This window comes from Lactuca serriola, chromosome 8 (genome assembly GCF_051521515.1).
Source record: "Lactuca serriola cultivar US96UC23 chromosome 8, Lser_US96UC23_V15, whole genome shotgun sequence".
Taxonomy (NCBI): domain Eukaryota; kingdom Viridiplantae; phylum Streptophyta; class Magnoliopsida; order Asterales; family Asteraceae; genus Lactuca; species Lactuca serriola.
In genome coordinates, this window is record NC_136415.1 from 201,224,036 (window position 1) to 201,248,893 (window position 24,858).

The 24,858-nt window shown below is 39.0% G+C and overlaps 2 protein-coding genes across 2 annotated transcripts; one reads left to right on the forward strand and one right to left on the reverse strand.

The window, feature by feature from the left end:
- Positions 1 to 5,533: 5,533 nt before the first annotated feature.
- On the reverse strand, positions 5,534 to 6,905 carry LOC145065824 (SKP1-like protein 1B). The gene is made up of 2 exons (XM_079012914.1): positions 6,510 to 6,905; positions 5,534 to 5,878 (listed from the first exon to the last, which is right to left on the reverse strand). The coding sequence occupies exons 1-2, from the start codon at positions 6,801 to 6,803 to the stop codon at positions 5,705 to 5,707; spliced, it is 468 nt and encodes a 155-aa protein (XP_078869040.1). The 5' UTR covers positions 6,804 to 6,905; the 3' UTR covers positions 5,534 to 5,704.
- A 951-nt stretch (positions 6,906 to 7,856) lies between these two features.
- Positions 7,857 to 12,985, forward strand: LOC145067762 (uncharacterized). The gene is made up of 3 exons (XM_079014818.1): positions 7,857 to 8,330; positions 12,185 to 12,651; positions 12,727 to 12,985. The coding sequence occupies exons 1-3, from the start codon at positions 7,857 to 7,859 to the stop codon at positions 12,983 to 12,985; spliced, it is 1,200 nt and encodes a 399-aa protein (XP_078870944.1).
- Positions 12,986 to 24,858: the final 11,873 nt, after the last annotated feature.

The window sequence follows — 24,858 nt, forward strand, 5'->3', positions numbered from 1 at the left end:
ACTTCTTACAGGCTCGGATACGTAAAGATATGATTTTTCAGTTTATAATAAAGTCAAATCCCAAACACGGAACCAATTTATTACTTGTTACTTATTACTAGTTAATTATAACAATTATGGATTCTATTAACTGATTAATAGGAATGTTAAACCCTAATTAGGTGATCAGACTAACAAGAATTTAAAACCAAACATTCATTAAGAACAAAACTGAAGACTCTAGATAGAAACACAAATCAAAAATCAGATCTAATGATCAATCACATGAAAAGTACTTGTCTAATGCAGAACTGAAAACTAAGGTTTTAGCTATACATGGCTAAAATCTAATGAAAACATATGAAAAGTGACATCAAACAACTAATCTTACTAATCTAAATGAAGGAGATGGTCTATAGTCTTCAGATCTTCAGAAATCGTTGAAATCAGAGAAGAAACGCCTCCAAAATCGTATTTTCGTTGTCTGGAACTTCAGGAATCGCCAACTAAGGTTACTGGAAGGTTAAGTGGGTTTATTTATACGTCCAACAACAAAAATGATGTGCATGCGATCGCATGTATCAAAGTTGTGATCTCATGTTTTGAAGAAAACATGTATCAAGCTTTTTTAATGAAGTATGATGCTATTTTGGAACTTTTTTGCAAACTTGCGATCGCATGGGGAAAATTTACGATCGCATGTATCTGGGTTGCGATCGCATGATTTCATTTTTTTTCTCCCAGATGAATTTTTGGTACAAAAAACCTCAAAGACAAGTTACGGGAAAAGTTACGATAACATAAAGGCTCCATGCGATTGCATGGAAAATAGTTGCAATCTCATGTTTTGCCTAAGTCATCTGAAATTTCGTCTAGTTTTCAGAACATTTTGAAAATTGTCAATCGGAGTTACGGTTCATAAGATATGGTCAAAATATTGATAGGGGTCAATGCTGTCAGGCACATCCTTTAGCTTCATATTGCAGCTTCTATCTTCGTGTGATCCATTCGATCTAATGTTTCTTGACCAAAACATCTTCCAAGCATTCCTCAGAACCCTTCTTAAGTTCCAACTCCATTTTAAGCTCCAAACGCGCATCCAACAGCTCCCAAAGCACTGTTTCACTCGAACTATCTGAAATCGACATGAAAACATGAGCAGTAGGGGGATTGTAACGAAATACATGATTTGAACATTATTTAAACAAATGACATGTAAATGTACAAAATATGATGTTAAATGATAATGAAAACTACCCTAAAAGATGCATAAAATGACATCTAACAACAGTCTCATCCTGAACCCCAAATAGGGTCCCCATAAATATATTATTTATTAATATATATTAGTTATATAAATATAATAAATAATAGCAATGATTTTGACCTTCTAAAATTCAACAAAATACAATGTTTTTAAGTTGTTTGTATAGTGTTTTTGAGATTTTATAATATTTTTGTTTTTAACATTTAAAATTATGTTATAAATAACTATTTTTTACCTAAAAAATAACTTCTTTTAGACCAAAAAGTAGCTTCTTTAGCATAAAAAAAGACATCTCAAATGGGGGCGGGGGCGGGGTAATCCTAGGATTCGGAGGCAGGGGTAGGGAGGCTAGAGATTTCGAGGGTGGGGCGGGGGATGCAATCATCGTCCCGTTTGCCCCCGTTGACATTCCTAGATCCAGCTACTAGAATTGCAAATATATGTAGTCTTTCCAAATTTCAAAAAATCAAACCCATTTAACCCGATCCCGAAAAACCCAAACCCAAAAAAATAAAAATAATTAAAAATAAATAAATAAATAAAAAATAATAAAAAAATAAAAAAATAAAACTTCTTATATATAATGTTGCAAAAATATTATGCTACACCTAAACTTTTGTTCTGGCTCGCCACTGGTTGGACATGAGAGAGTATGCAACGTACTCCGGTATCTTGGAATATCCCTTAAAGATAGGTCTGACAATTTTCGACACGAAACAAAATAAACAGGTTTGGGTTGAGTTTTTCAACCTGTCAACCAGTCAACTCGTTCATTAAACATATCATATATGAGTTTCTTAAAAAGTATATGGGTTGACCCGCCAAACCGTTTATAATTTTATTACAAAAAGTTATATATTTTTTAAATGTATTAAGTAGTACATACTATACAGTTATATTTTATACTAGGATAGGATACTCAATATCATTGACCATTTGACCCGTGGGTAACCATTTGCTGATTTGCATTGCAACACGTTTGGTGTCTCCCCTAAATAATCTCAGTATCTCACAAACAAAATCGATTAAGCCCTCTCTCGGTCTCCCCTCTGTGATGAATGATAGAACGAACTCACAAAGAACGACGACATGAACGATTGAATCATTATCGAACAACGTCGACGCCTGCAATTAAATTTATCAACAATTGTAGTAATGTTTTAGTTTGAATATATTTCCATGAATGTTTTTAATTTTAATTTGGATGTGTAACACTTAACGTTCTAAAATTAAGATATGTTTGCATTAAAATTTATTCATGTTTAATTATCAATTTTATTTACGGAATCTGACCCACAAACACACGAACCCAAAATCTGACCCACAAACTCAAATCTGACACATGAACCCGCCAACCTATAAACCCATATAAATAAGTGGGTTGACGGGTCATATATGAGTTTATGTTCCAAACCAGTCAACCCGTGACCTGTATAGTTGAATGGGTCGTGTTCGGGTTGGTATATTTTAACCCACCGACCCGCCAACCCGAATACGACACAATTGTCAGGCCTACTCAAAGAACAAACCCTCTCCTTTTATCATCGCAAATCAGGATGGCGGCGGTCAGCACCTTTTTTTTTTTTTTTTTTACTATCTACACAAAATGGACTGTCTTGTTGCTCTTCTTTCTTTCCTCATTAGCACGAAGCACACCTTAAAGCGTGAGTTACATAAATTCTAATGTGTTATTCACTTTCCTAGTCATGAGTTGTTCTTTTTTACTATCCCGGGTTTCACATTACCAAAGGAGCTGTAGGTCTTAAGATATGAGGAATTTTGGCGAAGCCAAATCAATTTTGGCCACCAATCTCTGATGAAAAGGCATCGGAATAATAGGTCTATAATTGTGGGATGACCCAAAGCATTATGAGCATAAAAAATAAAAATAGAAGAAAAAATAACAAAAGCTAACCAAGTAACCAACCTAGTAGAAAATTCACAAGTGGGTATGACCCCCACAACACATAACTCATTTCATTTTATTTATGAGGCACATGCTAACCTACTCATTCAACATTTAAACCCTACTGAGTAACATTTTTCTCCTTTTAACCCTAACTCTTCTCTCCCTCTTTTTGGTTATGTCATTTGAGGTTTTTATCTCTCAATCGACTTGGTTCCATTTTTTTCTTTTATTTTTTCCCAATCTCAAACATAAAAGCATACACGAAATAGTCCCCTTTTAATCTTAATATCTTTTGCTTAATAAAAACAGTATTGTAAAAATCTCGACAAGGTCCTGATTAATCTTCGATTAGTCTCTAAACGCTATCCGACAGACAAGAAGACGTATAACGATTTATTATTGTCTATATAATGAGCGAAGCAGTAGAAATTAGCGAAACAATAGAAAGAGATAAACTTTTAACACTTTGAAAAAATTATATATCAATAAAAACTATTTAAGAAATGATTAGTGTCGTATTATTCATATGAGATATTTATGAACTTTGTTATCATATTAGTCATATTTAGTTTTCTTTTTTTTAGTTCAAAGAATTAAGAATTTAGGGTCTTCGATTAATCATCGTCTAGTCGATTAATCCCTTAACCTCAATCAACCGACTAGCTAACGTCGAGTGTTTTTTACAACCTTAATAAAAATAATCAATAACAAAACAAATGATGCATTGCATCTTCTGACCATCATTGTGTTCTTCATTTCAATTTCTTCCGATTTATAAAAAGAAAAAAAAATACGATTTCTAAAGTAGAAAGTATGTTTAACACCTTTATTACAAAGATTAACATAACCTAGATTCCTAGAATCTCAATGGAATGAATTAAGGAAGCTAGACTTGACAATGAGACGAGTTTGGAGCGAATCGACCTTGATCCAAACCCTTTTATGAATTTCAAAATCTGATCCAAACCCGCTCCATAACCCACAAAGTTTTTAATAAACAAATTCATACCCTTATCCACCAAATCAACAGATATCCAAACTCACCCCACAAGTTTTGAATAATCAAACACACTTTACTTAAATCTTAACATAACATTTATTAAATAAAACAAATGTTGATTTAGAAAACACATTACGTACTTCAGGATTTTCGATTGGAATTAAAATCAGTATTGTAATAGTTTTTGCTTGGTTTTTGACCGTCGATTGCATTATACAGAAAAACAATTGCAAACTTTCTTTTGATTAATAAATGACTTCAATGATTTATAAAAAAAAAATGGTGATTGCTTGATAAAATATAAATGAAATGATATCATGATTCTTGGTAAAACACTAAAAATCTAAAAATAAAATCTTCAAATCCTATGTAAAAACAACTTAGGGGTGTTTTGGGATTCCTTTTAGAATAATTTTAAGCTTTAACTTTTCTAAAAAGTCAAAAGGTATTTGGAAAATTCAAAAAAAATTTGAAAATGACTTTTAGGATAGAAGAAAATGAAAGGTTTTTAAAAAATCACAAAAACTAACTTTTTGTTGTTTTATATTAAAAGTAAAACCAAAAATCATTTTACTAATCCAAACACATTTTAAAAAACTTATTTTACAAAATATCATTTTACAAAATGCCTTTTAACAAAAAAAAACTTTTGATGTTCAAAAGTAATCCTAAACACAACCTTAGTCTTCGGTCTTTTCTCTTTCGACTTTCGATTAGAATTAAAAGCAAACTTTAGGTTGTACAAAATATAAATTTAGAATTCTAAAATTTATACAGAACTTGTTATAAACGGATCGGATTTGTAATTATCCATAATCGGCCCATTTAATATAAAATAGTTTGTAGGTATTAGTCATTAACCAGTAAACATATCAAAAACTATGTTTCAAACCCATGTAATTCTTAAGGGTTCGAATTGGATCGGATCAAAACCCAATCCATTCCATTCTTAAAGGAAACATATTGAAATAGGCCAAGGATTATCCAAAAATCATTCTAAACACTAAAAGCTTTCAGGTTAACTATAGATTTTAAACAATATTGCAAACAGGTTTTAAACGAAACCAATAATTAACAGACCAGTAAAAAACCAGACTGAGTTTTTTAAAAAACTGGCTATGTGCACCTGAACCTCTACATCTTCACAAATTCTAAAAATAAAAATTATATTAGACATTGTCTCATATATATACATATATAGCAAAGATGAGGGATTTGTATATTGCAAAGATGAGAGATGGAAAGAGTATCGATCCCACTTCTTCAAAAAGACAAACACTTTTGTCTTAAGAGCAAATGACTTAGTTTTGATCCAGAACATATCAAACACAGTGCAGCTAAAGGCTTTCTAGCTATCGAAAGAAAACAGAAGAAAATATTCAACCACCAACACAAAGACGATAATCATATCCAACATAACAAAAACATCCACCAAAGATTTGAAGACATTAACAATCTTTTTCCAAGGTTCATTTTCTAAGAAAAGCACGAAAACCCATTAACATTTTATAAGACTCTTTGATTATAAACAACTTAGGGGTTCTAGAATTTACTCAAATGCCCATGCATTCTCCCTGCGCACTTCCTCTTCCTCCTCTGGAGTGAAGTCATTTTTGATGTTGAAAGTCTTGCGAATCTCTTCTGGAGTCTTCCCCTTGATCATGTCAGCAACCGTTTGACAAGTCAAATCCAATAAGCTCTTGATGTTCAGATAGTTTGCAGCCTGAAACACAAAAAATTCATACAAATTGAAGTATGGAATCTCCATATCTTAAAGTAAAACACAGAAAAACTGAAAGTGGATAAGTGACATGAAAGGATCAGAATCAGATAATCATCTGTAATAAAACATGGTATAAGAGATAATGTTTGAATGGGGTTCTGTGCCTTGAAGTTGTAAAGAAGTAACTTCAGTAGTGTATGTTGTTTGGTGAAAATGATTATTTAAAGAAGTAATAGATAAAATAAAGGCTTATAATTTAGTAATTTACTCTAAACATTTGATAATCAGGGGAGCATAAGCACATGTAGGATTATCCAAATACTTGAATTATATAATTGTGAAATGAATTAGCAATAATGATTTGTTTTCTGTTATGATGGTTCGTTTTCCCCATCGTTCATACATCTTCAATCTACATATCCTCGATCTATCATCGTTTAAACATGAATTAGGAAATTTGACCGACAAAATCGGTGTGATAATTTCAAGGAAATTGACGAAACCCTAGATATCTTTCACAAAAGAATCGAGGAATTAAAACAAACTAATAAACACAGATAAATTTCAAGCGTGAACAAAGAAAAAAAAACCGTAAATTCAATTAAACGAAAAAGGGTAAAAGAGACCGAACCAATATCAGATCGAAGAGAGTCCCTTGATCCACTTTAACAAACTCGGAATCAAACGATTTCAGATCCTCTTCAGCTGTCTTATCATCGGTCTTCGGTGTCTCCACATGCTTCTTGCAGTACTCGATAACCTTCGATAGGATCTTGCTTGTGACGTTTGGTAGCGGGATGCTGGTGTCGGCGCAGTCGTCTTCGATCATATGTTTGATCGTTTGTGACTCCAACGCCACCGCCTCTTCGACCTCGAAGGTTTCTCCGTCGGAACTCTTCAAAACGATCATCTTCGACGACGACATGGTGGTTTGATCGGCCGGAATTTAGGTTAAAAAAGTTTGGGGACGATGAAAACCCTTGAGAGAATGCAAAGTCAATTTTGCAAAAATTGAAGATATGGATGGGCGATGGGTGCACTTCTTTCTTTTATACGGTTACAAGGGGTGATCAAGAGTTGTGAGATTTTTGCATATTGGACCCTTAGCTTTTTGCAAAATTTAATTCGTGTTTCTATAAAAAGTTAAGGGTTACCATTAACTATTCTGTGAAAAAGTCCCAAAATTTTGCCCCACTTTATAATTTAGTCCTAAATTAAATTTTACTTATGAAAAATGACAGATTACCGGCTAATACACTCAGTTTGGCCCTAACAACCGGTAATCCTTATAAGAGCCGGTTACCCCAGCTCATTGACCTTATCACCCTCCATTAAACACCCCGTCATCAACTCCTCTGTAAAAAACCCCTTCTTACCCTCCATCAAAGCAAAACGTTACCTGAGAAGAATCAAAGGTAAGAAAATCCATGTGGTCCTCCAATATCGTGTTTCCCTTAAAATATTTGATTAATTTTTGTTTTGTAGTGATAATGGAGACAGTATATGACTTCGATACCATTGACGTGGAATTGGATGAGTTTTTCAAACACAAACAAAGAAGTCGATGCAAAGATGAGTTCCTAAATACTCTCACAGACGAAGCGCTTGACGAATGCACCATACCTGAGATAAACCTAAATGATTTTGAAGGAATGTCGGAAGATGAAGCACCGCAGGAAAAGCAGAGTGATAGTGAGAGTGACGATGAAGAAAAATTTCAGTTTCAATACTCAACCCATGATCCGAAGGTGAAATGAAATAATATGAAGCCAGTTCTTGGAGAGAGGTATGAATCACCACACCAACTAAAGCTTTGTTTGACAAATTACTCTATAAGTAGGGGTTATCCAATTAGGTTCAAGAAATGTGATAGTGTAAGGCTCGTGGCTGTATGTGCAAGTGACCCTGAGAAATTTCAATGTCCCTTTGTTGTAAGGGCCTCATGGATGAGCACTGAAAGAACATTCCAAATCAAAAAATGGTTGAGCAACATACCTGTGTTAGGAATTTCCGTAGTGCTAATCTTATGGATCCCACATGGATAGTTAGGCAGTTTCTGAAGGAGATGATTAGGAAACCAAATCTGAAATGTAAGGAAATGCAAGCTATTATTCAAAGCAGGTTCCATTGCAAGGTTTCATGGTCAAAATGTTATAGAGCAAAGTGTAGGGCAATTTCTTTAATAGATGGAAAGTTGAGTGATCACTATGCAAAAGTTTGGGATTATGGACATGAATTGATGAGGTCCAATCCAGGGAGTACAATTCAAATATCTGTCACTGTAAACCCTGATAACACTACTACTTTCCATAGAATGTATACATGTTTTAAGGCTATCAAAGAAGGATGGAAAGTTGGTTGTCGAAGAGTTATAGGGCTTGATGGGAGTTTTTTGAAAGGACAATGTAAAGGTGAGCTGCTAACTGCCATAGGGAGGGATGCAAATAACCATGTATATCCCATTGCTTGGGCAGTAGTTGAAATTGAGAACATGTGACAACCCAAGTTGTTCCGTTACATTTCCCCGTTACCGTTAACGGAATATTCCAGTTTATAAAAGTTCCGTTAATTAGAGGTCGCCAATTTAATAAACATTCCATTTGTTTACATTTAATATGTCGTTAAGTCGTGAAAAAAGGGAATAAAAACACATAACACACATTTCCATTTAATTGGAAAAAGTTAGTTTTTATTATTACAACCACTAAATCGGGTGCGACCAAAAGCCCCGTCTAACGACAGTATTGGGTAGAATTCCACTGAGCTCCAACTCCCACCCATATATAAAGGGGAGTAAACTCCATTTGGAGCTTTTCCACCCTCTCTCTCTCTATACTCTCTCTCTAGACTCGTTTTCGCCCCAAATCCGCAACCAAACGCTTCCAAATCGTAAGTCCACTTACCCTAGCTTATTCTAAACATATTGATTTGTGTTTATAGCTAAAAATTCGGACTTAGAAGCTGTTAGAATGGAGTTTACGGCCTAAGCTCCTCCTTTAGGCCGTAAACCCCAAAATAAAGGCCAAAATGACCCCTAAAAGTCCCTAAAGGCTTGGAAATAAATTAAGGGACTTGCCTAGGAGTGTTTAAACATTAAAACATAAGGATTTGGAGCATAAAAGAGAGTTTATGGCCCAGGCATATGCCAAGGCCGTAAACACCCCTTAAGCATGTTAAAATGTCCCAAACACACTCCTAAAACACCCTTAGGCTTAATACAAAATTTAGGGACTTGATATTTGGGGTTTGGATCATTTAAACACAACAAATTGAAGGGTCAAAAGGAGTTTACGGCCCAGGCATGTACCAAGGCCGTAAACACCCTTAATCATGCCCAAAACCTTGATTTTGTCCCCCAATAGCCTTGTGGTAAATCCTAGAACCATCTAAAAATAGTTAGGAGGCCTTAAACATATCAAAATGTATCATACAAGAGTTTACGGCCATGGCACATACCCTTAGGCCGTAAACTCATAAAAGTATGTTAAATGATGCCCTTAAATCATCCCAAGGCTTGGAAAAATTACTAGAATCACATGTGATTGCTTTAAGTGCCTCAAATCAATTATCCTTAACCATAGGAGAGTTTATGGCCGTAAACTCCAAGTTTACAGCCGTGAACTCCCTTTTAAATGGTAAAAGTTCATTTAGTCCATTCCAAGGCATTTTAGAAATTCATACCAACAATCCCTAAGTCCAAACAAGCCATTAAACACTCAAAATCGCACCAACATGAGTTCACGGCCGTGAACTCATGTATGTATGTGCTATGTGGCTGTAAACTCCCTTAAATGTTTACTCTTGGAGAGTAAACTCAAATCCCAAGTCCCTAGTGCCATTACACGTCCGTAGATGTCACCCGGGTCACTCCAAACGCTAGTTTTGAGGTGTTTAACCTCGTTGGAGTGTAATGTTCCATATAATTAGTGAATGTATATCTAATTAATTATATATGGACATTATTACATTTTACATAGGGACATCGCGAGTAATCAAGCCCCGAACACCCAACCGACACCCTCGTCGGACCTACTTACACCAGGTGAGTTCATACCCCTGAATGAACCTTTTAAATGTTTTTACATGTTTTATAGGGGGGGGGGGGGAATACAAGTTAAACATGCCAGTTATCATATCAATCACATGTGATTGATAACCCGCATGCACAATGATTTACTACACTGTATACTGTTTTACCGAGTAGGACACTATAAATGGTTTTCTAAAAGGTTTTCACTTGTTCAAGTTCTTACTTTTACTGCTTTATCGAAGTTTCATTTCAAACTGATTTATGAAAGGTTTCCAAAGAATTTCTAAAAGTTTTAAATCAAACTTATTTCACAAAGAAATACCAAGTTATGATTTTCTTAAAATATAAAGGTTTTCCAAAGTTACGTCTATGTTTTTATACTTCTACTCAATAACGTTTCCACTTCGAGATACACTTATACTTGATACGTTTCCACTTCATGATACACTTATACCTGATGGACGCTTATACTTATTCACACTCTTACTTAGTGATACGATTCTACTTCACTTATACTTGATATCGCCTCTACTTCACTTATACTCGATACGCTCTTACTTCACTTATTGTCGTCTCTACTTCGTGATACGCTCATACTTGTTTGACACTCCTACTTCACTTACGACCGCTCTTACTTCACTTGTTAGACACTTCTACTTCACAAGAATCACTTCAACTTGATACACACTCAGTCGTAGTTAGATGTATGTATGTGCTTATATAGGTACATATAAGTAATGATTGAAAGACTTAGGAAGGCTCGTCCGCCCTATTTCCTTTTCTTCGTTGAGATGTGGTCTGGTGGGATCGGATGGCCGTCCGAAGGTCGTTTGATTCATTAGTTATATATTATGTATATGAGTATGGACATACAAGAATTCTCTAGTCAGTTCAGTTAAGAGTCTCTACCTCTAGTCTACACTTACATTAGAAACACACTACCCACTATTTGGAAGTCTCTACCCACTATTTGGAAGTCTCTACCCACTATTTGGGATGCATCTTCAGGACACGGCCTTCTCCGTCGTCTAGTTGGTAACCAGAATCTCCTGTAGGGAGAGCGGACATTGTGTGTATAGATCTATACGGGATTGACAACCCCGCACCCAAACTGCTAGCTACAGTCCCGGCCTACCAAGCTAACGGGTGACAAATGTCATATTTTAGATGCTTGTAGGGCGTCTAGTACTCTAGTCAGTATGGTTACGAGTATCCCGGGTTACCTTATAATTCATTGGCCTTAAGGTAACGATATTTCACCGGCAATTTACACTGTATGTTGGTAATTCATTTTCAGAGTCACATTGTTTTGACCTTACAAGACGTATCATTCATTTGATGCTGTCTGGGGTATGTATTCACTGTTTTAGACCTTGCTAGACGTATCATTCAGTTGGTGTTGTCTGGGGTCTGTGTTCACTGTAATAGACCTTACTAGTTGTACCTTTCATTTCGTACCGCCTGGGGTCTGTGTCTCTTTCTGTTAGACGAGCCAGGCGTGTCGTTCGTTCGATACTCTCCTGGAGTCTATGATTCCTTGCCTTAGTCAGCAGTCCTCACTGCTGAGGCATATGTTATTCCCTGATGTCATTTGCTTTCCTCAATAATCAAATTCAGTATTTTGATAATGATAGGAATTTAGGGAAAATGACTTTTTACCACATAACACTGACCGGTCTTGGTAGAAGGCTGCTTTATTAAAGAAAATATAGGATTTTCTAGAAAGAACTCTAATACACAGTAAACACCTAAACTACTACTTTATAAAGTTATTTGAATAAATGTCACTAAATACTTATGAACTCACCAGCATTTGTAAAAATGCCGATACTCGCTTTTCAAATAACTTGTATTCTCAGGTCCACATTAGACAGGTACATCCCAGGAGCTGTTGATGAAGATAGCTTAGTACCACGCTGTATCTATTCTGTTACTTGTATTACTTTGATGTACTGTAATGTAACCATGTAAAATTATTACTATTAATGCAATGTTTTGTTGTACTTTGATTACTATAATGCATGTGTTGTGATACTTGACATGACGTCATCCACCCCAGAACGTTTCCGCTGTTTCGGTTTTGGGGTGTGACAGAACAAGCCCAACTGGCAATGGTTCTTGGAACTATTACATGATGACCTAGAATTACAAGGAGGCTTGGATTTGTGTGTTATTTCTGATCAACACAAGGTAATGTTTTCAATTATCTCCTTTTTTTATTTCATTTATACATGGATCAAGCAGTTAGTAATGATATTTTTTAATGTAATTGATAGGGTCTTTTGGAAGCTGCAAAGGTTGTATTGCCACGTGTGGAGCACAGACAATGTGCAAGACATGTGTATGCAAATTTCAGAAAGGTCTTCATTGGTATAGAGTTCAAGAATATGTTTTGGACAGTTGCCAAGTCAATTGTTGAAGGAGACTTCAAATTGAATATGGAGAAGATCAAAGAAGTCAATCCTGCTGCTTATGATCATTTGATGGCAAGGGAGCCTAAATCTTGGTGCAAGGCATTTTTTAAAGGTGGAATGGCATGTGAGGCTGTTGAAAATGGAATGGCAGGGTGTTTTAATGCCATCATACTTGATGCCAGAAAGAAGCCTTTGTTGGCCATGCTTGAGGAGATTAGACTGTATATGATGGAAAAGTTATTTAACTTGAAGCAAGAAGCACGTAAATGGGTGAATAATGTGTGTCCAGGAGCTATTAAGAAAATGGATGAGTTTGCTTTTGATATCAAGTAAGTATTATGTTCATCCTAGTGGTTTGAAACTGTTAATGTGTACACTAATTAAAACTGTTAATGTGTTTGCAGGACTTGGTATGTTCATCCTAGTGGTTTGAATGCTTTTGAAGTGAGAAATGGCTTCCACTCATATGGAGTGAACTTAGAGGGGATGTACTGTACATGCAGACTTTGGGAGTTATCTGGGATCCCCTGTGTCCATGCACAAGCAACCATAATTTACACACAACAGGATCCAGCTAGATTCATCAGCACATGGTTTGGTAAGGACAAGTTCTTAAGTGCTTATGAGTCTAACATACTTCCTGTTAATGGCAGTAATATGTAGGAATCAACACCTTACACCAAACCACTACCACCTATTGAAAGAAGGATGCCAGGAAGGCCTTGTATAAAAAGGAAAAGGCATGTCTCTGAGCATCAAGACAGGTTTTCCCAAGTCTCCTCTAAGGGTAGAACTGTCCAATGTTAGAATTGTATGCAAATGGGGCACAATAAAGTGTCTTGCAAGAATCCCTCAGTCCAACCAACACCAAAGCCTAAGAAGAAAATAGGAAGGCTGTGACAATAGTCAAATTCGGGTCAAGTCTAAGCCGGACAAAGTCAACGAGTCAAACCGGTCAACTCAATTAAACCTTGTATAATAGGGTTTGTATTATGTAAATTTCTGTATAACTCACTATCTTAATGAGAAAACATCACTTGGAAAGTTCGTGTGTTTAAATAGCTTTAACCTTAGTGCTAAACAATGAACAAGAACAATAAAACAATGTTGCATACTCATAGGGAGCGTGTAAGATCCTAAAACATGGCATAACGGGGTTTACGGACCTTGCATTGCGAAGCCGGACACTCACATTCGTCACACACGAAACCGCTCTCAATCGTTTTCAATCTATCTCTTCTTATCAAGAATCTCTCCCAAATCTCTCTAAGTATGTGAAATCTCTCCCAAATCTCTCTCTGTATGTGAAATCTCTCCAAGAATATCAAATCTCTCCCAAATCTCTCTAAGTATGTGAAATCTCTCCCAAATATCTCTCTATATGTGAAATCTCTCCAATAATATCAAATCTCTCCCAAATCTCTCTAAGTATGTGAAATCTCTCCCAAATATCTCTCTGTATGTGAAATCTCTCCAAGAATATCAAATCTCTCCCAAATCTCTCTAAGTATGTGAAATCTCTCCCAAATATCTCTCTGTATGTGAAATCTCTCCAAGAATGTCAAATCTCTCCCAAATCTCTCTAAGAATATGAAATCTCTCCCAAATATCTCTCTGTATGTGAAATCTCTCCAAGTATGTCAAATCTCTCCCAAATCTCTCTAAGAATATGAAATCTCTCCCAAATATCTCTCTGAATGAGAAATCTCTCCAAGAATGTCAAATCTCTCTCGAAATCTCTCCCAACTTTCTATAATCACTTGGGGCATCCCGACCCTCGAATTTGGCGAAAACAGCCCAAAAACGGAAGTCTAAGCGAAAAACGGACTTAAGGAGCCGAAACCCCTCTTAGGAACCGAAACCCCTCTTAGGAACCGAAAGTCCCCTTAGGAACCGAACCCTCCTGAGACGAAGGCTGCTGAACCGAACCTCACTCAAAGAACCGAACCCGAAGGCTCCTGGAACCGAACCTCGCATGCCTCACCCGAACCCGAACGTTCGGTCCATTTCGGGTCAAGGTTCCCTCGGTCTAGTTCGTTTCTGTCTTGCTTCGGACCGAGCCTTCGGACTGACCCCTCACCCTTCGCTTCTCGCTTCTGGTTCGCACCTTTCGCTTTCGACTCGGCACCAACAAGGACCGAACCTTGGCCTAGGACCGAGAGGTCTCGCTGGGAATGCTTTTCTTTCCGGTTTTCGACTAAATTTGCGTTTTAGGCCCGTTTTTAATTGTTTTAACACGGGATTTTGACCCAAAACTTTATTTTAACATATAAGGACCCATAATTATTAAATTATCACGTTTTTTAAAGATAAAACCTTATCCAAAAGAGTGGGTGAAGTACAAAGGTGGAGTGTTGACTTTCCTTTAAGTTATGACACAAGCAACCACTCCCATACCCACTCCATGTCACTATTCACCACCAGCCCATACCTTGTCACTTCCTTGTCCTTTTTACCTCTCTAACAAGTTATTCCCACGTTTTTGAGAGCTAGATATTTATCCTCTCTCCTCATTTTTCTTCCAATTACTCTCATTTCACCAAAGATCCAACTCCAACTTTTTCCTCAAACTTTTCTCTCCAATTCGAGATCCCAAGGCTAATCATCAAGTGTTCTTCCACTCTTGGTAAGTATAATTCATCCTCCTTGTGATTATTGCACTTCATTCTACTCAAATCATTGATTGCTTACACAAACTCCATAACTATGATGCTAGATTCTCGAAAATCTTCAAGGCATCTCCAAGTGTTCTTGAGTTAAACACTTCCATTCTTCAATAATCATCTACTGAAATCACTTAAGGTGAGTTCATACCCCTACAATTTTATGTTTTCTCAAGTTTTTAGGGGGGAGGGGGGGGGGGGGGGGATACAAGTTAAAACACCAAGAACATAACTACACTTTTCTAACAGCCTTCATCAAAAAAGTTCAACTCCATTCACGGACTGTTTTGGACAACCTAAACATTTTAGTTTTCAAAACGGTTTTAGGTTCACGTAGTTCCACTTCTTAGCTTTAAAATGACTACTTGCACATCTCCATACTATTTTTCTACAATTTATGGTGATTTTTACAAAACAGCCTGTCTTTTCAAACACAAATCCGGACCAGTCTGTAAATATGAGTATTTTAATATAAGTTAAAGGCTCCCAAAAATCATGATAAAAATTATGAGTAAACTAGACTCATTTTAGGAACTCTCAGAATTTACGGATCTAGTTTTTGACTTCGTATGATTTTTCTATGACTTACCTAAAACAGCGCATAAAGGTTAAAGTTAATTAACAGCATATAAATTTCATAACACTTTGTATTATGTTGAGCAAAGTGTATAACAATAAGTTGTAAATATTGAATGTGTTTCCTTGTTAGTTTATCATCATAAACTGAAACTTAGTCATTCATGATAAGATTATTCATTCATTTAGAACTCGAATATTAAGACATAATAAGCATGATTTATGGATTATAACACTAATGCATCTTCATAAAAGAGTTCTTATACATTACAAACGTTTTGGATAAACTATAATAGGTATAGTTTATGATACATTTCCAAATGCATACATTTCAGAAGGGTACATTTATACAAAAGGGAAACTTTCATTATGTTAAGTGTAAATTCGTTAATAACTTTGTGAGACTTTCGCTTCGCATAAATCATAAGTCCTGTATTGTAACCAGAGTCTCCTGGAGGGAGAGCGTGATAGTTGTATATAGATCTATATTGGGCTTGACAAACCCACACCAGAGCTGCTTGCAATAGCTAGACCGGCATGTCTGTGGTGACAAGTGTCATTTCAGTTCTACGACGCCCGAAGAACGTCGTTTTCAGGCCACCTAGGTCATAGTATGGTTATAATAACTCACGGAAAGTATTAACAAACTTAAGAATTTACGAGAATTTCACTAATATCATACGCGTTTATATTGAAATAAACTCACGTTATTTTCTGTAAATAAGGGAGATTACTCATACGTTTCAGTCTTTGGATACAAGACTATAGTATTCATTTTAAGGAAAATATCGGATTTTTCTGGAACAACTATACAACTACGAGACAAGCTTTGTCATAATTATATATACAAAAACTTATGAACTCACCAACCATTGTGTTGACACTTTTTCAAACTACTTGTATTCTCAGGAAATCGCTAAACAGGTAACAAAGTACTTTTGAGGATGGGACGTTGAGGCGTCAAACTTATCATATTTTGTCAACATATTGTAATTGATTTTGAAACATGTAATTCATACAATGATGTAACTCTTTCAATTATATATATGTTGGTTGTGTTTACTTTCATCACTATTGCCATTGTTGTTATGATACTACACATGAAGTCCTCCACCCCCGGACGTTTCCGCCATCCTTGGTTTGGGGGTGTAACAGATTGGTATCAGAGCACGGTTTATAGTGAATTAAGTATATCAAACAACATAGGATATACAAACTATAAACACATTTGGGACTGAGAGTCTCTGATTTTAAAACATTCTAACGGGTCATACTTTTAGAAAACGAATAGGTCTTGTTTAAAAGTATACCTACATGCATTACATACTCGCGTAGTGTCATAACTAGAAGAACATAAACTAAAAGAAGAGGAGGTGAACGCTACGAGTATGCCTTGGTACGAGTAATCAGTTCTGGGAAGGATATAGCCTGATCAACTATATTTGTCCAAGAGGTGACTTTCTCTTATCGGGGGATAGTCGTAGGGGGCAACAAATCTAATAACCTAACTTCACCCTACAAAGAATGCTATAAGAACCCAATCTAAACATTTAAAATACTATAGGAGTATTTGTATGTTGCTATATCGCAATATTATTAATATCTATCGCTATCTGCTTCTTACACCCCTATTCTCGCGCAGACGACATGGCAGGATTTCACCTACCAGGAGACCCATACTTCCCAACCAGGGAAATGCCGACTGGATTGAGGAAGAGCCCGAAGAGCTGATTGAAGAGGATCCCGAAGAAGAGGAGGTAGACGAAGAAGAAGAGGAGGTAGACGAAGAAGAAGAAGAAGAGGAAGACGATGAGGTGGACATGGATGAGGATGAAGGTGAAGAAGAGCCAGAGGAGGAAGTCTTCAACCTTCCTTACATTGCGAGGGTACCTACAAACCGTTGGGGGCACAACGGGCCTGAGCCCCGTTGGGCAACCATGATCGAGAGGTGGAGCCGGCAACAACGCCAGAGGTCACCCTATGGCGACCAACGAGGTTACTATGACCTCAGTCACGGGGGACTGGCTGACAGAGCTCTCCCCGTTATGACCCAGCACATCACGAACTTGGGGAACCAGAGTAGGGAAATGGCAGACCAGGTTCGAAATCTCAGCGCTATTACGGCAGCCACCGATGCATGCACCCAGGATTTGGAGAGGGACTTCTATCCAGTGGACCAAATCATCGAGGACCTTACCGCTACTCGAGCGGAGGTAAGGGAGTACCAGGAGAGGCACGCAGCTCTCGAGGAGAGAGTGATCGCGGCCGAACGCCGGATTGTGGAGCTTCAGGGAGCCTCGACCTCATCCCAGGGCCACCATGGACCAGATGCTACCCGCCACGAGTAGTGTTCGCGCTACTTATATTTTGTTATAAATCTAGGATTTCGAGTATGCATTGGTGCTACTCTTTATTGCGAATAGGTTGACCTCGCGACTAAGTGATCACACTAGTCAAAGGGGCTTTTGTACTGCCAAAACTTTATCTTTTATTATGATGTAATGTAGACCCTTATGAGGCCAAATTTCTCAAAAGAATATGTACTAACAAATTATCAATGAATGTGGCATGTATTTTACTTCCTTAGATGCTGACACAAACCAAACACATGACTCTGCTCGGATCAACACTATTAAATTCATAAGTTTAATTGCATAAACTTTTCGATGAATTACCTTCTAAATTAGTAAACTCGGATAAAATACAATTGAGATGAAACAAGTAACACTCGACTCGTTATCACCATTGAAGTCTTACCGACAAGTCTTTTCTTTTACTTTTTTTGTGTCAGAGCCATGCCACCAAGGAAAAGACCAAGACCTTCCGAAAACTCAGCACCACCCCCTCCGCCACCACCTCCGGAGTTTGATCCTGTGATGTTTCAGGCTGCAGTAACAGCAGTCGTGGTAGCAGCAATGTCGCAAATGGGTACAAATGGTTCCGACGGTTCCGGATCCGGGAATACTAACTCGAATCAGGGGGACAGCACGGGGCGTACTAAGGAGTGTTCTTACAAAGACTTCACGAATGGCAAACCCGATCCTTTCGACGGAAGCGGGGGTGTCATAGCGCTGATGCAATGGTTCGAAAGGACCGAAGCAGTCTTCGAAATCTGTGCTTGTCCCGAAGCGAGCAAAGTCAAGTATGCGACATTCACTTTCACAAGAAAAGCTCTTACTTGGTGGAATGGCCGAGTTAAGTCACTTACTCCTGCAGTGGCTAACTCCATAGGCTGGGAATAATTAAAAGCGTTGATGTTAAAGGAGTATTGCCCGAGGGGAGAAATACAAAAACTCGAAGAGGAACTCTGGAATCTCAAGATGTCGGGGACGGATCTCGAAGCTTATACCGCCCGATTCAATGACCTAGCACTCCTCTGTCCTGCAATGGTCACTCCGGAGGAGAAAAAGGTAGAACGATACCTTTGGGGGCTATCATCCCATATTCATGATAGTGTTCTGGCCTCGAAACCTACTACCTTTGAGAGTGCCAAGGAATTGGCACAGCAACTTATCGATCATAGGGCCAGCCGTGGCACCATGGTCGCCACCACCGACCAAATGAAAGGAGGGAACAACAAGAGGAAGTTCTGGAACAGTAAAAAGAAACAACCGGTGCAGGACCCCACAAAGAAGCAACAGACTGTTGCTGTCCGTGCAGCCACTACTGCTACCGCTCCAGCGCCACCAAAGCAATATGCTGGAAATCTCCCCAAGTGCAACAAGTGCAACTACCACCACAAGGGTGCTTGTCGGGAAATGCACTGCAAAAACTGCGACAAGAAAGGGCATACCGCTCGTTTCTGTAAAGCGCCAGCACGACCGAACAACCAAGTTGCCAATGCGGGGGCAAGCCAAACCTGCTATGAATATGGTGAAGCAGGACACTTCAGGAGAAACTTCCCCAAGGCACAAGATCCTAATGTTGGTGGTGTAGGGAGAGTCCTGATGATGGGACACGGAGAAGCAGTCAAGGATCCCTCGGTGGTTTCTGGTACGTTTCTCCTCAATAACACATATGCATGCGTACTATTTGATAGTGGAGCAGAGAGGAGTTTTGTGAGCCGTGAATTCAAACAATTACTAAAACAAACCCCTCATTCATTAAAAGATACATACGTAGTAGAAATGGCTAATGGGAAAGAAGAGCACACTAATGATATATACTCAGGGTGTACCCTCACTCTAGACAACCATTCGTTTAAAGTAGACCTGATGCCGGTCACAATAAAATGCTTTGACATAATCATCGGTATGGATTGGTTAAGTTCCCATCGTGCCGACATTCTATGTTACGAAAGGGCCGTTCGCCTTAATCTGCCAAATGGCGAAACCCTCTTCATCTATGGCGACAAACCCAATTCAAATTTGCAAATCATCTCTTGCGTCAAGGCCCAAAAGTATCTCCGAAAGGAATACCACGCATTTCTAGCCCACGTAGTAGATACGAAACAAGAGGTAAGGGATATCAACGACATTCCCGAAGTGTGCAACTACCCCGATGTATTCCCCGAAGATCTTCTAGGTGTACCCCTCGCACGACAAGTCGAATTCCGGATCGACTTAATCCCAGGAGCTACCCCCGTCGCCAAGGCTCCATACCGCTTAACACCGACAGAAATGCAAGAACTTTCCAACCAGTTAAATGAACTGTTGAGCAAAGGATTCATCAGGCCAAGCTTCTCACCCTGGGGAGCACCGGTCCTGTTTGTAAAGAAGAAGGACGGATCTTTTCGCATGTGCATAGACTACCGGGAGCTAAACAAACTCACTATCAAGAACCGATATCCCCTACCCCGAATCGATGACCTCTTCGACCAACTCCAAGGAGCAAGCTACTTTTCAAAAATCGACCTGAGGTCGGGTTATCATCAACTACGAGTTCAAGAAGAGGATATTCCCAAGACTGCGTTCAGAACTCGCTACGGGCACTATGAGTTTGTGGTAATGCCCTTCGGATTAACGAACACACCGGCAGTATTTATGGACCTAATGAATCGAGTGTGTCGACCCTACTTAGACAAATTCGTGATTGTATTCATCGAAGATATTTTAATCTACTCCCGAAGCGAGGAAGAGCACCGTCAACATCTCCGGCTAATCTTGGAAACATTGAGGGCTGAGAAGCTTTACGCCAAATTCTCTAAGTGCGAATTCTGGATCAGAGAAGTGAATTTTCTTGGCCATGTGGTTAGCGAGAAGGGGATACACGTGGATCCCTCTAAAATCAAAGCTATCAAAAACTGGTCAGCACCTACAACGCCGACGGAAATTCAACAATTTTTAGGGCTCGCCGGCTACTACCGAAGATTCATACAAAACTTCTCCAAGATCGCCAAACCACTCACCACCTTGACTCAAAAAGGTGTGGTATTTAAGTGGGGAGATAAACAAGAAGCCGCTTTCCAAACATTAAAACATGCCCTATGCAGCGCACCAGTTTTGTCTCTTCCAGAAGGAACCGATGACCTCGTGGTATATCGTGATGCCTCAAAACAAGGCCTCGGATGCGTGCTCATGCAGAGAGGGAAAGTCATCGCTTATGCATCAAGGCAACTTAAGACACACGAAGTTAATTACATTACCCATGACCTTGAACTGGGGGCGGTGGTGTTCGCCTTAAAGATCTGGAGGCACTACCTCTACGGCACAAAATGCACCATCTTCACCGATCACAAAAGTCTTCAGCATATCCTCAATAAAAAAGAGCTCAACATGCGGCAACGGAGATGGGTTGAACTGCTAAACGACTACGAGTGCGAAATTCGCTACCACCTGGGCAAGGCCAATGTAGTGGCTGATGCCCTAAGCAGGAAGGAATATTCGGGCCGCCGAGTAAGATCCTTAATCATGACTATCCATTCCCACCTGGCCACGCAAATCAGGGAAGCTCAACTAGAAGCCTTGAAACCAGAGAATATGGCAGGTGAGGCATTAAGGGGAATGGATAAGAACTTAGAAGTCAAGGATGACGGAACTCGTTATCTCAGTAACCGAATCTGGACACCGAAGTTCGGTGGGATCCGAGACGTGGTCATGAATGAAGCACACAAGACTCGATACTCCATCCATCTAGGGTCAGACAAGATGTATCTAGACCTCAAAAAGTTATACTGGTGGCCGAATATGAAAGTCGAGATTGCTACTTATGTGGGCAAGTGTCTGACTTGCGCCAAGGTCAAGGTGGAATACCAGAAACCCTCAGGACTACTACAACAGCCTGATATACCAGAATGGAAGTGGGAACGGATAACCATGGACTTCATAACCAAGCTGCCTAAGACTTCAGGCGGGTTTGACACTATATGGGTAATCGTAGACAGATTGACCAAGTGTGCGCACTTCCTGCCAATAAAGGAAACCGACAAGATGGAGAAGTTAACCAGGACATACATCAAGGAGATTGTGCGACTGCATGGTGTACCAATATCCATTATCTCCGACCGAGATAGTAGATTCACTTCGCGATTTTGGCAGTCCCTGCAGAAATCCTTGGGAACTAGGCTAGACATGAGTACGGCCTACCATCCACAAACCGACGGGCAAAGCGAGCGCACTATACAAACATTAGAAGACATGTTGAGAGCCTATGTGATAGATTTTGGTAAAGCATGGGATACCCATTTGCCGCTGATTGAATTCTCCTATAATAATAGCTATCACACCAGCATTAAAGTCGCTCCATTCAAAGCTCTCTATGGTCGCAAGTGCAGATCACCCCTATGTTGGGCTGAAGTGGGGGATACTCAGATAGCTAGGGGGAAAGTCCCTAATAGCACCCTCACTGGTCCTGAAATCATAAGGGAGACCACATAAAAGATTGTTCAAATCCGAGAAAGGCTGAAGGCCTCCCGAGATCGGCAAAAGAGTTACGCGGATAAGCGACGCAAACCTTTGGAATTCCAAGTTGGTGATCGAGTGCTACTAAAAGTTTCCCCTTGGAAAGGAATGATACGTTTCGGTAAACGTGGGAAACTAAACCCGAGGTACATCGGACCGTTCGAAATCCTCTCCAGGATTGGTCCTGTGGCGTACAAACTCCGATTACCTCAAGAGCTTAATAACATATACCCCACATTTCACGTATCCAACTTAAAGAAGTGTCTGTCTAACGAGACACTTGTAATACCTCTTGACGAGATCGAAGTTAACGAAAATCTCCACTTCGTAGAGGAGCCAGTTGAGATTATGGATCGGGAGGTCAAAAGAACGAAACAAAGTCGTATTCCCATCGTGAAGGTTCGATGGAACGCTAAACGAGGACCTGAGTTCACGTGGGAGCGCGAAGACCAAATGAAACAAAAGTACCCGCAACTTTTCCTAAACTCTTGAAGTCCCGGCCAAAGCGTAAATTTCGGGACGAAATTCCTTCTAACGGGGGGATGATGTGACAATAGTCAAATTCGGGTCAAGTCTAAGCCGGACAAAGTCAACGAGTCAAACCGGTCAACTCAATTAAACCTTGTATAATAGGGTTTGTATTATGTAAATTTCTGTATAACTCACTATCTTAATGAGAAAACATCACTTGGAAAGTTCGTGTGTTTAAATTTCTTTAACCTTAGTGCTAAACATTGAACAAGAACAATAAAACAATGTTGCATACTCATAGGGAGCGTGTAAGATCCTAAAACATGGCATAACGGGGTTTACGGACCTTGCATTGCGAAGCCGGACACTCACATTCGTCACACACGAAACCGCTCTCAATCGTTTTCACTCTATCTCTTCTTATCGAGAATCTCTCCCAAATCTCTCTAAGTATGTGAAATCTCTCCCAAATATCTCTCTGTATGTGAAATCTCTCCAAGAATATCAAACCTTCCCAAATCTCTCTAAGTATGTGAAATCTCTCCCAAATATCTCTCTGTATGTGAAATCTCTCCAAGAATATCAAATCTCTCCCAAATCTCTCTAAGTATGTGAAATCTCTCCCAAATATCTCTCTGTATGTGAAATCTCTCCAAGAATGTCAAATCTCTCCCAAATCTCTCTTAGAATATGAAATCTCTCCCAAATATCTCTCTGTATGTGAAATCTCTCCAAGTATGTCAAATCTCTCCCAAATCTCTCTAAGAATATGAAATCTCTCCCAAATATCTCTCTGAATGAGAAATCTCTCCAAGAATGTCAAATCTCTCTCAAAATCTCTCCCAACTTTCTATAATCACTCGGGGCATCCCGACCCTCGAATTTGGCGAAAACAGCCCAAAAACGGAAGTCTAAGCGAAAAACGGACTTAAGGAACCGAAACCTCTCTTAGGAACCGAACCCTCCTGAGACGAAGGCTGCTGAACCGAACCTCACTCAAAGAACCGAACCCGAAGGCTCCTGGAACCGAACATCGCATGCCTCACCCGAACCCGAACGTTCGGTCCATTTCGGGTCAAGGTTCCCTCGGGCTAGTTCGTTTCTGTCTTGCTTCGGACCGAGCCTTCGGACTGACCCCTTGCCCTTCACTTCTCGCTTCTGGTTCGCACCTTTCGCTTCCGACTCGGCACCAACAAGGACCGAACCTCGGCCTAGGACCGAGAGGTCTCGCTCGGAATGCTTTTCTTCCCGGTTTTCGACTAAATTTGCGTTTTAGGCCCGTTTTTAATTGTTTTAACACGGGATTTTCACCCAAAACTTTATTTTAACATATAAGGACCCATAATTATTAAATTATCACGTTTTTTAAAGATAAAACCTTATCCAAAAGAGTGGGTGAAGTACAAAGGTGGAGTGTTGACTTTCCTTTAAGTTATGAAACAAGCAACCACTCCCATACCCACTCCATGTCACTATTCACCACCAGCCCATACCTTGTCACTTCCTTGTCCTTTTTACCTCTCTAACAAGTTATTCCCACGTTTTTGAGAGCTAGATATTTATCCTCTCTCCTCATGTTTCTTCCAATTACTCTCATTTCACCAAAGATCCAACTCCAACTTTTCCCTCAAAGTTTTCTCTCCAATTCGAGATCCCAAGGCTGATCATCAAGTGTTCTTCCACTCTTGGTAAGTATAATTCATCCTCCTTGTGATTATTGCACTTCATTCTACTCAAATCATTGATTGCTTACACAAACTCCATAACTATGATGCTAGATTCTCGAAAATCTTCAAGGCATCTCCAAGTGTTCTTGAGTTAAACACTTCCATTCTTCAATAATCATCTACTGAAATCACTTAAGGTGAGTTCATACCCCTACATTTTTATGTTTTCTCAAGTTTTTAGGGGGGGGGGGGGGGGGGAATACAAGTTAAAACACCAAGAACATAACTACACTTTTCTAACAGCCTTCATCAAAAAAGTT

Bases quoted from the DNA above. Each gene is read 5' to 3' on its own strand.
- LOC145065824 (XM_079012914.1), bottom strand. From the start codon at position 6,803: ATGTCGTCGTCGAAGATGATCGTTTTGAAGAGTTCCGACGGAGAAACC. The intron at 5,879-6,509 runs GTTCGGTCTCTT...TTTGTGTTTCAG, and splicing joins CTCTCTTCGATCTGATATTG to GCTGCAAACTATCTGAACAT.
- LOC145067762 (XM_079014818.1), top strand. From the start codon at position 7,857: ATGGTTGAGCAACATACCTGTGTTAGGAATTTCCGTAGTGCTAATCTT. The intron at 8,331-12,184 runs GTATATCCCATT...TGTAATTGATAG, and splicing joins GGAGGGATGCAAATAACCAT to GGTCTTTTGGAAGCTGCAAA. The intron at 12,652-12,726 runs GTAAGTATTATG...ATGTGTTTGCAG, and splicing joins GAGTTTGCTTTTGATATCAA to GACTTGGTATGTTCATCCTA.